At 43.4% G+C, this 13627-nt stretch overlaps 1 protein-coding gene and 1 long non-coding RNA gene across 2 annotated transcripts; one reads left to right on the top strand and one right to left on the bottom strand.

The window, feature by feature from the left end:
- The first annotated feature begins 3006 nt into the window (after nt 1–3006).
- On the top strand, nt 3007–12641 carry LOC139557091 (neurexophilin-2-like). Its single transcript, XM_071371453.1, has 2 exons — nt 3007–3407; nt 10099–12641. Exons 1-2 carry the CDS (start codon nt 3354–3356, stop codon nt 10882–10884), a joined length of 840 nt encoding a protein of 279 aa, XP_071227554.1. The 5' UTR covers nt 3007–3353; the 3' UTR covers nt 10885–12641.
- LOC139557092 (uncharacterized) lies at nt 4065–5801 on the bottom strand. Its single transcript, XR_011671335.1, has 2 exons — nt 5007–5801; nt 4065–4675 (listed from the first exon to the last, which is right to left on the bottom strand). It is a non-coding gene; the product is annotated as an uncharacterized lncRNA (long non-coding RNA).
- Nucleotides 12642–13627: the final 986 nt, after the last annotated feature.

Here is a 13627-nt window from a genome sequence, read left to right as displayed (position 1 = left end):
CCAACTCACGCCCTGACCAAACCAAAATAGAGACATAAAAAAGGAACTAAGGTCAGGGCGTGACAGTACCCCCCCCCCCCCCCTCTCCCAAAGGTGCGGACTCCGGCCGCAAAACCTGAACCTATAGGAGAGGGTCTGGGTGGGCATTTCACCGCGGTGGCGGCTCTGGTGCGGGACGTAGAACCCGCTCCACCTCTGGCTTGGCCCACTTAGGTGGCGCCTCCAGAGTGGGGACCCTCGCCACCGACCTCGGACTGGGGACCCTCGCAGCAGACCCCGGACAGTAGGGCGACTCTGGCAGCTCCGGACAGGAGGGAGACTCTGGCTGCTACGGACAGAAGGGAGACTCTGGCTGCTCCGGACTGAAGCCCGTCGCTGGAGGCTCCGGACTAGAGGGCGTCGCTGGAGGCTCCGGACTAGAGGGCGTCGCTGGAGGCTCCTGACTAGAGGGCGTCGCTGGAGGCTCCTGACTAGAGTTTGGGAAACTCTGCTCTAGAGCAACTCCGGTGCTTGAGCCGCATTGCTTCCTGACACACTGCTCGCTTAACCCGTAAGCCAGCCGCACCAATGTGCCAGAGGAAACACCGTACAACTGGCAACCGTGTCAGCGTGCACGTGCCCGGCCCGCCACTGGACTCGCTAGAGCACGATGGGTCAAGGACATTCCGGCCGGCCAAACCCTCCCCTAACCCGGACGCCGCTGGGCAAATTATGCGCCGCCTCATGGGTCTCCCGGTTGCGGCTGGCTACGACACAGCCCGGGATCAAACCCGGGTCTGTAGTGATGCCTCAAGCACTGCGATGCAGTGCTTTAGACCGGTGCGCCACTCAGGAGGTCCACGTTTGCTATTTCTTGTCATGAAAACATAGATGCGATTTTTACTTCTGTTGCAATCCACAAACAAGCTTCATTCCTTGCAGCTTGGTTACGGTAGCAGTCAGGCTCTCCACCATCTTGTCTTGTGAAACTCTATGCCACAGATAGAACAATGAGACAGATATTTCACTGGATGTATAAATGTGAAGCATCCACTTGGCGTTTCCACTCACTACCAAATATAGTGGCCGGCAGTGGCAGAAGATGGAACGATGGATTTTGGCTGACATTCATCGATGAAACATTTGTCCTCAATAAAGTTTTCTGTTCCCAAAACTAGAATTTGTTACAAACAGAGTGGACTAAGTTTATTAGACTTTACCCTTTGCTAAAGTTTCCAAAAATGGCTTCGTTTAGGAGTGCAAGGGCAAATTGAGTTATTGCACGTGCACATTACACAGAGTAAGTGTTCTCTAACGGAAATATGAAAATACCTGCTAGAGTGACAATTGGATCTCGCTAGCTCGTGCTTGGCTCTGCCCCCTCCTTGCTTGTTCTGCCCACGATGACACATTTTTTCCCATTGGAAACGACAGAATGTGGTCTATCTTGGATTTGTGATACACATCTTTGCCTATGCTTTCCGTCCAGTTAGCGGAATGAGATTGTGTGAAGATGACATACGGCGTCATGAAATACATGCTGCTGCTCCAGTTTCAACTGTTCTGCCTGCGGCTATGGAACCCTGACCTGTTCACCGGACGTGCTACCTGTCCCAGACCTGCTGTTTTCAACTCTCTAGAGACAGCAGGAGTGGTAGAGATACTCTTAATGATCGGCTATGAAAAGCCAACTGACATTTACTCCTGAGGTGCTGACTTGCTGCACCCTCGACAACTACTGTGATTATTATTATTTGACCATGCTGGTCATTTATGAACATTTGAACATCTTGGCCATGTTCTGTTATAGTCTCCACCCGGCACAGCCAGAAGAGGACTGGCCACCCCTCGTAGCCTGGTTCCTCTCTAGGTTTCTTCCTAGGTTTTGGCCTTTCTAGGGAGTTTTTCCTAGCCACCGTGCTTCTACACCTGCATTGCTTGCTGTTTGGGGTTTTAGGCTGGGTTTCTGTACAGCACTTTGAGATATCAGCTGATGTAAGAAGGGCTTTATAAATACATTTGATTTGATTTGATGATTTGATCACGATGTGTACGGGCAACCGTCCAGTAGCGGAACGAGATTGCATAAAGATGCCGTACGGCATAATGAAATACGTCACGATGTGTACGAGGCATGAGATTAATTTCAAGTGCAACGTTAATAACGGTGGTTTGGAGAAACAGCTCAGAGGTTTAATGATGCTCCTACAGAGGTTCTAACGATTAATTTTAGCCTTAGACTGCTTTTGGGAAACCGGGCCCTGATCTGGTAAAAGTAGGACATATAAAAACACATTGTAAATCTTGCAAAAACAAATGTTTTTGCAAGTCCTGCTACACCAGATGAAGTTACTGTCCTGCTACACCAGATGAAAAGCTACAGTTAACAGGTAAAAAACGGCTTTCTAAACTCCCTAGTGTAGGTGCTACCTTGTTAGACTATCATATACATTTAAAACCTGAACTTTAACCACGTGGTAAAAAAAAAAAAGACAAGAGAGCAATGTAGAAATTAAATGATCTCTCTGCCTCATCAGGTTATTTCCACACACCATCACACACATACGACTATAGTGAGCAGCAACCAAAATGGCTACAGAAACTACATCCACACATACTGGCACTATATGCCTCCTGTCTTTATATTCCACTGGGAGAGAGTTCTTATCATTGTGTCCGCCTCCCTGTGGCAGAACCAGGGGCAGAAGTCACCTCTCTGGGGATGAGTTCTAACGGGCCAGGAGGTTTGGTGACAGACAGTAGCAGAGCAACTCTTCATTCTGTCAGATTTTCTCTTGAATTTATGACCAGTGTGATGAGAGGGTCTTTATGATTTCAATGGTCTCACATTCTGCCTACAGTTATATAGCCTACATGGAGTATCATTAGCCTCAAAATGTGTATTCTTTGACCATGGTCTATTTTTACCATGGTCAAATTCAAAAGAAAGTCCGATACAATGCAAATTCTGCAGGGTAGGTGGTTAGTGAAATTATGCACATATACACAGTTGTTCTAATTTGCTCTCATTGTACAAATGATGAGAAGCAAACAGACGTGTGAATGTATGACACAGAGAGAAAGAGAGCGAGTGTGCGAGGGAGCGCTAGAGAGCACAAATGAAATCACAGGGGCTGTCTAATATCATCAGTAAGGTGAATCTCTCAAACACTTTTTTATCTTTCCCCCCCAGTTTGTCCTGTTTTCACAGAGCCATGGATCTCACAGCAGAGTGTCATTGAAGCCACTAACAACATTTTCTGTTACTTTTTAATCAGTCTGAAGTGTTCTAAGTTTTCTTCCAAGTGAATTGCTCTCAGACTTTGATTGCCACGGTGTCCAGATTTGTTCGACATAAGACATTCAGGGACGAGATGAGGATACTATTCATCAGCTTTGCCATCTTCTGTCTGTGGCTTCTACCAACGGTAAGCTACAGTATTTGACAGTATTTTCACATGAGGATTGGCAATAATTTTCAGATAAACGGCTACTAAATGCTATACAGAGAGTTTAAGTAAACGTGGCTTTTGTAAAATCTCAAGTGTTTTGTCTTTGTGCCTGTTCATGCCTTCTACATTTTGTGTATTCACATGCAGAGAAAAATCTGTGATTGTGGTGCGGATTTGAGGGAGAGTGAAAGCATAACTATAAATAAAATATTAAATTCCCATTATATAACAAATCCATCCCTGGGGCAAGAAAACAACAGGATCATATTGATTATCTGAATAATTATTCTGCTGAACATAGAGGGAGCATTTCAGTCCTCACACTACCACAAAGCCATAGGCTACAGATGGAAATCAATGATAAGACATTCTCTGTCTCTATGGTAGAGGTTGATAGTTAGGAGGTTGTATGCTATGCAGAGATATGTTGATGGTGATAACATAGAATAATGGCTATGGGTACACTGTAAAGGGGTTACCGTGAATTGTAAAGTAGCCTACAGGCAGCTCGTGGCAAGAAAATGTTGTATTTCATATTACAGTACACTTCCTGTAATATAAATATGGTACCAAAGCATGTACTGTGTAATGACACGCAGTACACAACTGTAAAATGGACTATTATACTGTCAATTTTAGTTTGTATTTCACAGAATTTTATTTTACAAGGGATTGGTGCAAGCCGGTTGGCTGCTTGGTAAAGTGTTTAGTTTACAAATATTACAGAATATTAACGAATATTTGCTGTTTTATATCACTTGAACTTCTAAAGGCCTTAACAAAGGCTTCCAAACTGGCAGCATCTACAGGGCATAACAGACCAACATTTTCTTATTTATTAATACAGTTTAAAATGTTCAAGTTCAAATTCAATCCATCATTCATTTCAAATGCCAAATAATAAACAATTCCGACAACAAGCTATCAATTCAAATTAGGCAAACCAAATGGTCATCCAATCAAACAAAAACAAAAAAACTGAAGCAATCAATCAATCAAAAAGGAATCAGAAAATATCTGTCTGTCAGTCAGTCCACAATGTGTCTGTGTCTTTTTGTTGGGGGTTGGGGGGGGTGGTCTGGGCTGGCAGTTGCTGAAAGCAGGTGACAGTTGTGCTAGGTCGGTGCGGTGTACAGGGTTGTTGCTGGATGTGGCTGGGACCGGGAAAACCTGGGTTGGTACTAGTGTTGGGGCCAGGACTGGAAGTCATGCTGGGACCGGGACTGGAGGATTGGTGCTGGGGACTGGGAAAAACAGGTTTAAAACATGCTGCCACTCAAATCTGTCCCCGACTGTATACATGTTAAATTGACGGGGAATATAACTAGTGATAGGTCGTTCGCGAACGAGTCGGATCTAAGAGCCGGCTCTTGTAGGTGAACGTTGGGAGCCGGCTCGCATATCAGAAGAGCTGAATATATTTATAAAAATATTAAAAATTAAGATATGAATAACCAAAAGATTTAAATGAATAGAATTAACTAATTCAAAGAATGAAAAAATAAATCAAATAATATCGGCCAAATGCTCAAGTGCATATTTGTTCTGACTGTCTGCTCAGACTAACAGCCTCACCTGTTGTTCCTGTCAATCAGACACGCAGTGTCAACCAATGAACCAAAGATGCGTGAGGGAGGGCCGAGCCAACTCACTCACAGTCACACACTTAGCAGCCGAGGAGAGAGAGGAAGGACAGCTGTGAAAACAACAGCTGGAAAATGAGTCAGATGCACAGTAGCATTTGGATGCATTTTAATAATGTAGACAATGTTAGAGCACAGTGTAGAATTTGCCAAAACAAAATCTCATATAAAGCCGGTTCTACTCACACCCTACACCGGCATATGCGAACTGTGCACCCAACTGTAAAGCTAGCTGTAGTGGAGCTTCGAGAAACTAGCGGGCCTGCTAGTGATAGTGGTGGAGCCAGCACCTCCACACGTGGAGATGTATCCACTCAGTCAAGTAGGCCTACTCCGCGACCCACAGCAACGCAGTCTTCTATGGACCAGTTTATGCCAAAGTCTATGTCTGTAGCAAAACAAGGTCAAATTGATATTGCATTGGCTAAAATGATTGCCACCGATGTCCAGCCATTTTCGACCGTGGAGGACAGAGGTTTTAGAAATTATAGCAATAGTCTAAATCCATTGTACACAATTCCAAGCAGGAAAACCCTTTCAAAATCACGTATTCCACAACTGTACGAGAGCACACAGGCTTCAGTGCGGGAAAGAGACCAAAAAGCTACTGCAGTTTGCCTTACCACTGACTGCTGGACATCAAGGGTAACCACTTCTTACATGTCGGTTACATGTCACTTCATTGAAGATTTTTCGATGTCTAGCTGTCTTCTGGACTGCTTTGAGTTCAGCGACAGACACACCTCAGAGAACTTGGCAGAGGAACTGTTGAGAGTGGCCAGGTTATGGCAAGTAGATGGAAAAGTGGTCTGTTGTGTTAGCGACAATGCAGCTAACATAACCAAAGCCATGAAAATGTAAAAATGGACCCATCATCCATGTCTTGCCCACACAATCAACCTGATTATAAGAGATGCTCTGAAGGTGATGAAGCCCACTGTGGACAAAGTGAAAGCAGCTGTGGAACACTTCCACAGGAGCACAGTAGGTGCCGATAAACGAAAGTCTACACAACGCCAGATGGAGATGCCTGAGCTGAGTCCTAAACAAGACTGCACTACAAGGTGGAATTCAACATTTTATATGTTGAAGCGGTTTCTTGAGTCAAAGGATGCCATCATCTCTACCCTGGCCATTGTCAATGCACCTGTTGATGCTCTGAACCAAGAGGAATGGGAGGTGGTGGAGGAGGTGTGCAGAGTCTTGGAACCCTTTGAGCAGGTCACTGTGGAGATCAGTGGAGAGAGGTACAGTAAGCAGTTATTACTACATCATTATTTAATCCAGTATTATATATGTATATGAGCAGTAGATGAGAATGTAGTATCAGTAGACAAAACATGAGCCTGAACTAATAAGTTACTGTTCCCTCTTTTCAGCTATGTGACAGCCTCAAAAATTATACTCCTATGTAAGGGTCTGCAGCGAATCACAGCCAGCCGCCAGAGAGAAGCAAATGTAACCACAGGACATGTGACAGAGTTGATGGACACCCCTATGTTCATCAATGGACAGAACGTTCCACAGAATGGAATATGTGCTATCAGAACCGCTGTACTTGACCCCAGGTTTAAGAAGTTAGCCTTCAGTGATGCCAGAGCGATTGATGAGGCTCTTCAAAGAATAACCTCAGTAGCAGGGAGGGACAGCCCCAGCAGTCAGCTGGCCCAGGCACCAGGGCAACAGGAAGAAGAGGAAGCAGATGGAGCAGAAGCACCAGCAGTAGTGCCACAAATGTCTGCTGTTTGGATGCTGTTTGACGGGAGAGCAACTGGGGATGCAGCACGAAGGAATCCCTCAGCAGATGCCATAATGGAGGTCCGATCCTATTTGGAGGAGCTCCTCCTCCAAAGATCTGCAGATCCTCTGAGCTGGTGGAAGAACAAGGCCTCTGTCTACCCACGGCTTACTAAAGTCATGACAGGGGGACTCTGCATAGTGGCCACATCCATTCCCTCAGAGGGTCTTCTCGAAAACGGGACAAATAATTACTGAGAGAAGGAACTGCATCAGCCCCTCGAAAGTGAGGCAGCTTGCATTTCTGAATGCAAATCTCTCATAAAAGCAAAATATGGTCAGCATTGCTGTGTGCTGCTGGTTATAACATGGTAATAAAGAAGAGAGAGAAAAGAGGGACCAGTTCAATGTTTTAAGTGGGATGCTGCAGTTTTGCACATTGTTAGTTATTTTTCTTTGATATGGTGCAATATTCTATTATGCTGTTCAGATTGTATTCGTTTTGAATGGTTAGATTTATATTCACTTTGTTTATATACATTAAAAAGTTATACTTTAAATGCAAATGTTTAATAGCATTATTTTTCATAACAAACCAATGCATTTTTAAATACATTGTGGTTAAGGTAGAGTATGATTTCATTAAATAATTTAATTCGAATTGTTTTAACATCAATCATAGTCAAACTATCGCAAACTGTTAGCCGTTTGGGAGCCAAAAGAGCCAGCTCTTTTTGGTGAGCTGAGCCGAACGAACAGGCTCACTGAAAAGAGCCGGAATGCCCATCACTAAATATAACCAGATATGAGTTAAATTGTTACAGCGCTCTCACTCATGGGTGCAACAAAGATAGCCTATTACAAGGCACGCCTCAAAATATGTTATTGAGCCAAAAACAACAACCACCATGTACCCACTAGTGGTCCAAAGGTTTTTGGCGCTCCAAAAATATGGTAGGGTACTGTAAACTGTGGGGTGGAATTACAGCACCATTCAAAATACAGCAATCTTTCCTTACCGACAACATTTTCCCACAATGCACCATAATGTTCAGTATGCTGCAGTAAAACGTTTGAGAATTTTACTGTTGAAAATACAACAAAAAATTACAGTAAAATTTACAGTTTTCCATTACAGTGTAGAACTTCCTCAAAGTTAATTTCTCTTTATCTAAGTTATGATCTTATATTCAACATACCCCAGAAGACTCTGGTTCCCTCAAACTATCTCATGGTGATAAATAATTCCAAATGCTATTTGTGTCTATGCAGTTGTAAGGTCTGAAGATGTTCACTTACGTAACGGCATTAATTAGTCCTCCTGATGATAGCAATAAAGACACTGTTACCCACATTTGAGCAAATTCATGATTTGTTATAAATGCATTGGCTGAATAAGGTATTAATTTAAAATATCAAAAGTTGAAGAACACAAACTCTTATTGGGATCATTAGACAGACGGAATTTACGCAATCTACAGTCTCCATATTAATGCTATATTAATCACTTTTTTTAAAATTCATGCACCAATAATAACTAGAAATGTTATCATTTAATTGGCCTCTTCGGTCGCAAATTAACTCCATGTGTCGTTACGGTATACATCATCCTGAGGGTTGACAGCTGTGCCGGGTTAAACTGATAATTTGCTCAGCAAACACAATATGGAGAAACATATTGTTCATTGTTCACAGTAGAGTTGGTGTAACTCGGTTATGGCGCAACTCAGGTTGAGCGCTTTCCTCGGGGGGGGGGGGCTCAGCATGAACCACAGTGAGCCTTAACAACATTCTGATGACCTATACATTTACCAAAAACAGCCTCTATTTTCTTTCCTCCAGCACCATTCTCATACATGACGATCATGTGAGTACACTAATGATTGTTGCCCATGGAGTGGTGTGTAACACGTGCACCATCTTTCACTGCCATCCCCATTACCATGAGCTGAGGTTCCCCATGTAAGATGGTATTCTAACCCAGCCATGGCCAGACATACAGACAACCGGACAGAGAGCCACGGACATGACTGTCAGAGTGTGCTGCCCAATTAGAGCTGGAGCATGGCTGACTTACCACCCAGCTAGTGGAGGAGATGAATGCAGTGGCTCAGAGTTCATTAGCCTGATGAGGGTTCTGTAATGGATCATTGGTTTGACAGTGGATTACAGACAGGAGAGTAGTTATGAGAAGGCATGCAGAGAAAAGAAATGTAGTTAAAGCTATATTATACGTTGATGATGTGTAGGCTAATATACAGTGAGATGTGCTGGGTATATAGTAAGGATATATCATATTAGCCATCAATGAATGGGATTGGGAGCATGCTATGCTGTATAATATTGGTCCCGTGGGCTTGGCATATAGTACACTGTAGCAGACTTTACAACCCACCGTTGTGTACTTAATCTCAGAAATATTGGATTGATAGAAAATCCTCATGACTGATGTGCTTATTAGTATTTACGTATTTTTATGGAACACGTCAGTAGGTGGTAGACTTTCTAGCTCAGTAAGCGTCATTATAATGATTCATCCAAAGATAATTGAGGAACATCCTTCCCTTTCTATTTAAGCCTGAAAATAATTGAGGTGGAATGTAGCCAGTTCCAATTTGAAGAAAAGAGACATATTATGTCACGGCCATGAGTTTATCTGTTTCCTAATCTTGATCACTGATCACGAAACTGCCAAGAACTCCTTCAATGTTTTTTTCCTAAATCACAAATGTGTGTGTGTGTGTGTGTGTGTGTGCGTCCATGTGTGTTGCTCTTGGCTGCTGTAATATTTCTGTAGCTGACAACTATGAAACAGATAACAGATGGCTGCAGCAGAGGACATGGAGCCAAGCGGACTTCACACTTTACATGAGCACTTAGTGCAGCACAGTCTATACTCTCCAACTATATGTTACAATCAACCTACCAATTAAACACTCCTGGCCCACAATGGCTCGGGGCAAGAACAAAGAGACTCTATCCAATGTCTTTTCGAGTGGATAATGGATCGATGAGAATAACTATCTTTTTATACATTTTCATGAGCTCGTGGCATCATCCCATCATTTTAATAATGTCTTTGTCAATTCCTCATTAACACTCATGTACTCTTAATTGTATTTTTAGGATCATGTGGGAACTGATCAATATATTTCTACCTTCACTTTATTAAGGTTACATCCATATCAAGCCCACAGGCATGTGAAGATTGACAACAATTCATTAGAGACAAAAAGAGAGACAGACTGAAAAAATACAAAACTTATCCTTCATTCATCTATCCGTAGGTGCAGGAGGGGGATGCTGGGAAGACCTTGGACTATCTGAACCTCGACCCAAATGTTGACAACACCTCACAGCCCCTTACCTATGAAATAGGAAGGAGGGGGGAAGAAGGAAACCTTGGAGCTGTAATGAAAGTCAAACATGTATCCACCAAGCGTAAGGCCTCCAGCTATAGCTCTCTTGGCCCATATGGCTGGTCACAGAACCTCTCCCTCCCCTTGGATCAGTCACAGTTTCGCTCCAAATCCAAGCCGCCCATAAAAACACCTGTCAAGGTCAAGAAGACCTTTGGCTGGGGCAACTTCTACCTCAACATCAAAACCATCAAGTTCAGCCTGCTGGTGACGGGTAAGATAGTGGACCACATCAACGGCACCTTCAGTGTGTACTTCCGCCACAACTCATCCCGCCTGGGGAATATCTCGGTGAGCATCGTTCCTCCCTCCAAAGCCGTGGAATGGGAGGATGTGGGACGCCCGAAACTCCAGTTCCAGAGTCAGCCGCAGTCCACCCCCAATGAGCACCAGCAGGAGATGAAGGCCCTCAACTGCGTGGTGGAGTACCAGAGGACCAACAGAGCCAAGAAAACAAAGCCATGCCTCTACGATCCCTCCCAGACCTGCTACTCAGAACACACCCAGTCTCACGCCGCTTGGATCTGTGCCAAGCCCTTCAAGGTCATCTGTGTATTCATCTTTTTTCTCAGCACCGACTACAAACTGGCACAGAAGGTCTGTCCAGACTACAACTTCCAGGCTGATCTTCAGCACTTTGGAAGACGAGGATAGTGGATGAACTAGGCGGGTTATTAAAGCATGTTTTTCCTCATCTCCTATATCACTGGAGAAAGGGATTTGTTTTGAACAGGTCATGATGAACCTCTTGGGGGGCCCAACACAGACATTCAGATGGAGAGATTTGCTTGGTAGAATGGAAGTCATCAGCACCTGGATACTATTTTGATAATACACCACTGAAGGGTAGAAGATTTACAGAAGATCAAGTAGTGGTTGTTATTGGGAACAAGTGTGATATTTAGTCATTTTGCAAACTGTATTTGGGGTCAAATATTGACTTGGTTGGAGTGATGCTCCATGTGCATGTCAAACCAGCTGGTATTAGCACAACAATAATTCCTGCTTTTTTACTACTGTAATTATGTTTGTGTGAATTGTCTGCTTTTTTTGTCACACATTGCCCATCTGTGATGGCCCTTACATGAACCTTTTCACTATTCATTTGGGGACATATTGCAACCAAGGCAACACATCTACACAAAGAAAATGCCACCCTAACCAATTGCTTAATGTCTGTGAGTTGAGTGGACTTCAAAAGGAAAATAATTTGAGCTAACATTGAAGTTTGTTTTAGCTGAATTTCAACAAGCTTGTTGAGTAAATTACAAATGTATGTTTGCTCAAAACCACTTAAAATCACACTCATCGTTATCACATTTCCCAGAGTGCTCTATTGCAGGGTGATTTTCAGAATTGTTTGCTTCAATACCTGTGTTGTTTGTACATTGACTGGTTGATTAATCGTATACTATACAAACATAAATACCATACTTTTTTCCAATATAATCCAACTTGTTAGTAGTTGGGTTTATTACACCCGTTACTGAGATGTTAATCTATATATATATCTTATATATACACTATATATACACTGAACAAAAATATGAAAACAACATGTAAAGTGTTGGTCCCATATTTCACGAGCTGAAATAAAATATCCCAGAAATGTTCCATATGAACAAAAACATTATTTCTCTCAAATTTTGTGCACACATTTGTTTTCATCCCTGTTATTAAGCATTTTTCTTTTGCCAAGATAATCCATCCACCTGACAGGTGTGGCATATCAAGAAGCTGATTAAACAGCATGATCAGTACACAGGTGAACCTTGTGCTGGGGACAATAAAAGGCCACACTAAAATGTGCAGTTTTGTCACACAACACAATGCCACAGATGTCTCAAGTTTTGAGTTAGTGTGCAAGTGGCATGCTGACTGCAGGCATGTCCATCCGAGTATTTATGTATTTTTATGGAACACGTCAATAGGTGGTAGACTTTCTAGCTCAGTAACCGTCATTAAAATGATTCATCCAAAGATAATTGAGGAACATCATTCCCTTTCTATTTAAGCCTGAAAATAATTGAGGTGGAATGTTGCCAGTTCCAATTTGAAGAAAAGAGACATATTATGTCACGGCCATGAGTTTATCTGTTTCCTAATCTTGATCACTGATCACGAAATCGCCAAGAACTCCTTCAATGTCGTTTTTCTAAATCACAAGTGTGTGTGTGCGTGCGTGCATGTGGTTTGCGCTTAGTGGGACTGTCATTTGCTTTTCAACAGGACATTGACCCAGAACACACCTCCAGGCTGTGTAAGGGCTATTTGACTAAGAAGGAGAGTGATGGAGTGCTGCATCAGATGACCTGGCATCCACCATCACCCGACCTCAACCCAATTGAGATGCTTTTTGGATGAGTTGGACCGCAGTGTGAAGGAAAAGCAGCCAACAAGTGCTCAGCATATGTGGGAGCTTCTTCAATGTCGTTTTTCTAAATCACAAGTGTGTGTGTGCGTGCGTGCATGTGGTTTGCGCTTAGTGGGACTGTCATTTGCTTTTCAACAGGACATTGACCCAGAACACACCTCCAGGCTGTGTAAGGGCTATTTGACTAAGAAGGAGAGTGATGGAGTGCTGCATCAGATGACCTGGCATCCACCATCACCCGACCTCAACCCAATTGAGATGCTTTTTGGATGAGTTGGACCGCAGTGTGAAGGAAAAGCAGCCAACAAGTGCTCAGCATATGTGGGAGCTTCTTCAAGACGGTTGGAAAAGCATTCCTCATTAAGTTGGTTGAGAGAATGCCAAGAGTGTGCAAAGCTGTCTTCAAGGCAAAGGGTGGCTACTTTGAAGAATCTAAAAGATAAAATATGTTTAGATTTGTTTAACACGTTATTTGTTACCTCGTGATTCCATATGTGTTATTTCATAGTTTTGATGTCTTCTTCTACAATGTAGAAAATATTAAAAATAAAGAAAAACCCTTGAATGAGTAGTTGTGTCCAAACTTTTGACTGGTACTGTATACAAACTCAGCAAAAAAAAGAAACGTCCCTTTTTCAGGACCACGTGTAACAACACCTGCACAGGATCGGTCCATCCGAACATCACACCTGCGGGACAGCTACAGGATGGCAACAACAACTGCCCGAGTTACACCAGGAACGCACCATCCCTCCATCAGTGCTCAGACTGTCCGCAATAGGCTGAGAGAGGCTGGACTGGGGGCTTGTAGGGCTGTTGTAAGGCAGGTCCACACCCCCACATCACCGGCAACAGCGGGCACAAACCCACCTTCGCTGGACCAGACAGGACTGGCAAAAAGTGGTCTTCACTGACGAGTCGCGGTTTTGTCTAACCAGGGGTGATGGTCGGATTAGCGTTTATCGTCGAAGGAATGAGCGTTAACCGAGGCCAGTACTCTGGAGCGGGATCGATTTGGAGGTG

This window comes from Salvelinus alpinus, chromosome 28 (genome assembly GCF_045679555.1).
Source record: "Salvelinus alpinus chromosome 28, SLU_Salpinus.1, whole genome shotgun sequence".
Lineage (NCBI taxonomy): Eukaryota > Metazoa > Chordata > Actinopteri > Salmoniformes > Salmonidae > Salvelinus > Salvelinus alpinus.
The sequence above is the reverse complement of the archived record's forward strand: the minus strand, read 5'-3'. Positions and strand labels throughout refer to the sequence as shown.

Bases quoted from the DNA above. Each gene is read 5' to 3' on its own strand.
- LOC139557091 (XM_071371453.1), top strand. From the start codon at position 3,354: ATGAGGATACTATTCATCAGCTTTGCCATCTTCTGTCTGTGGCTTCTA. The intron at 3,408-10,098 runs GTAAGCTACAGT...ATCTATCCGTAG, and splicing joins GTCTGTGGCTTCTACCAACG to GTGCAGGAGGGGGATGCTGG.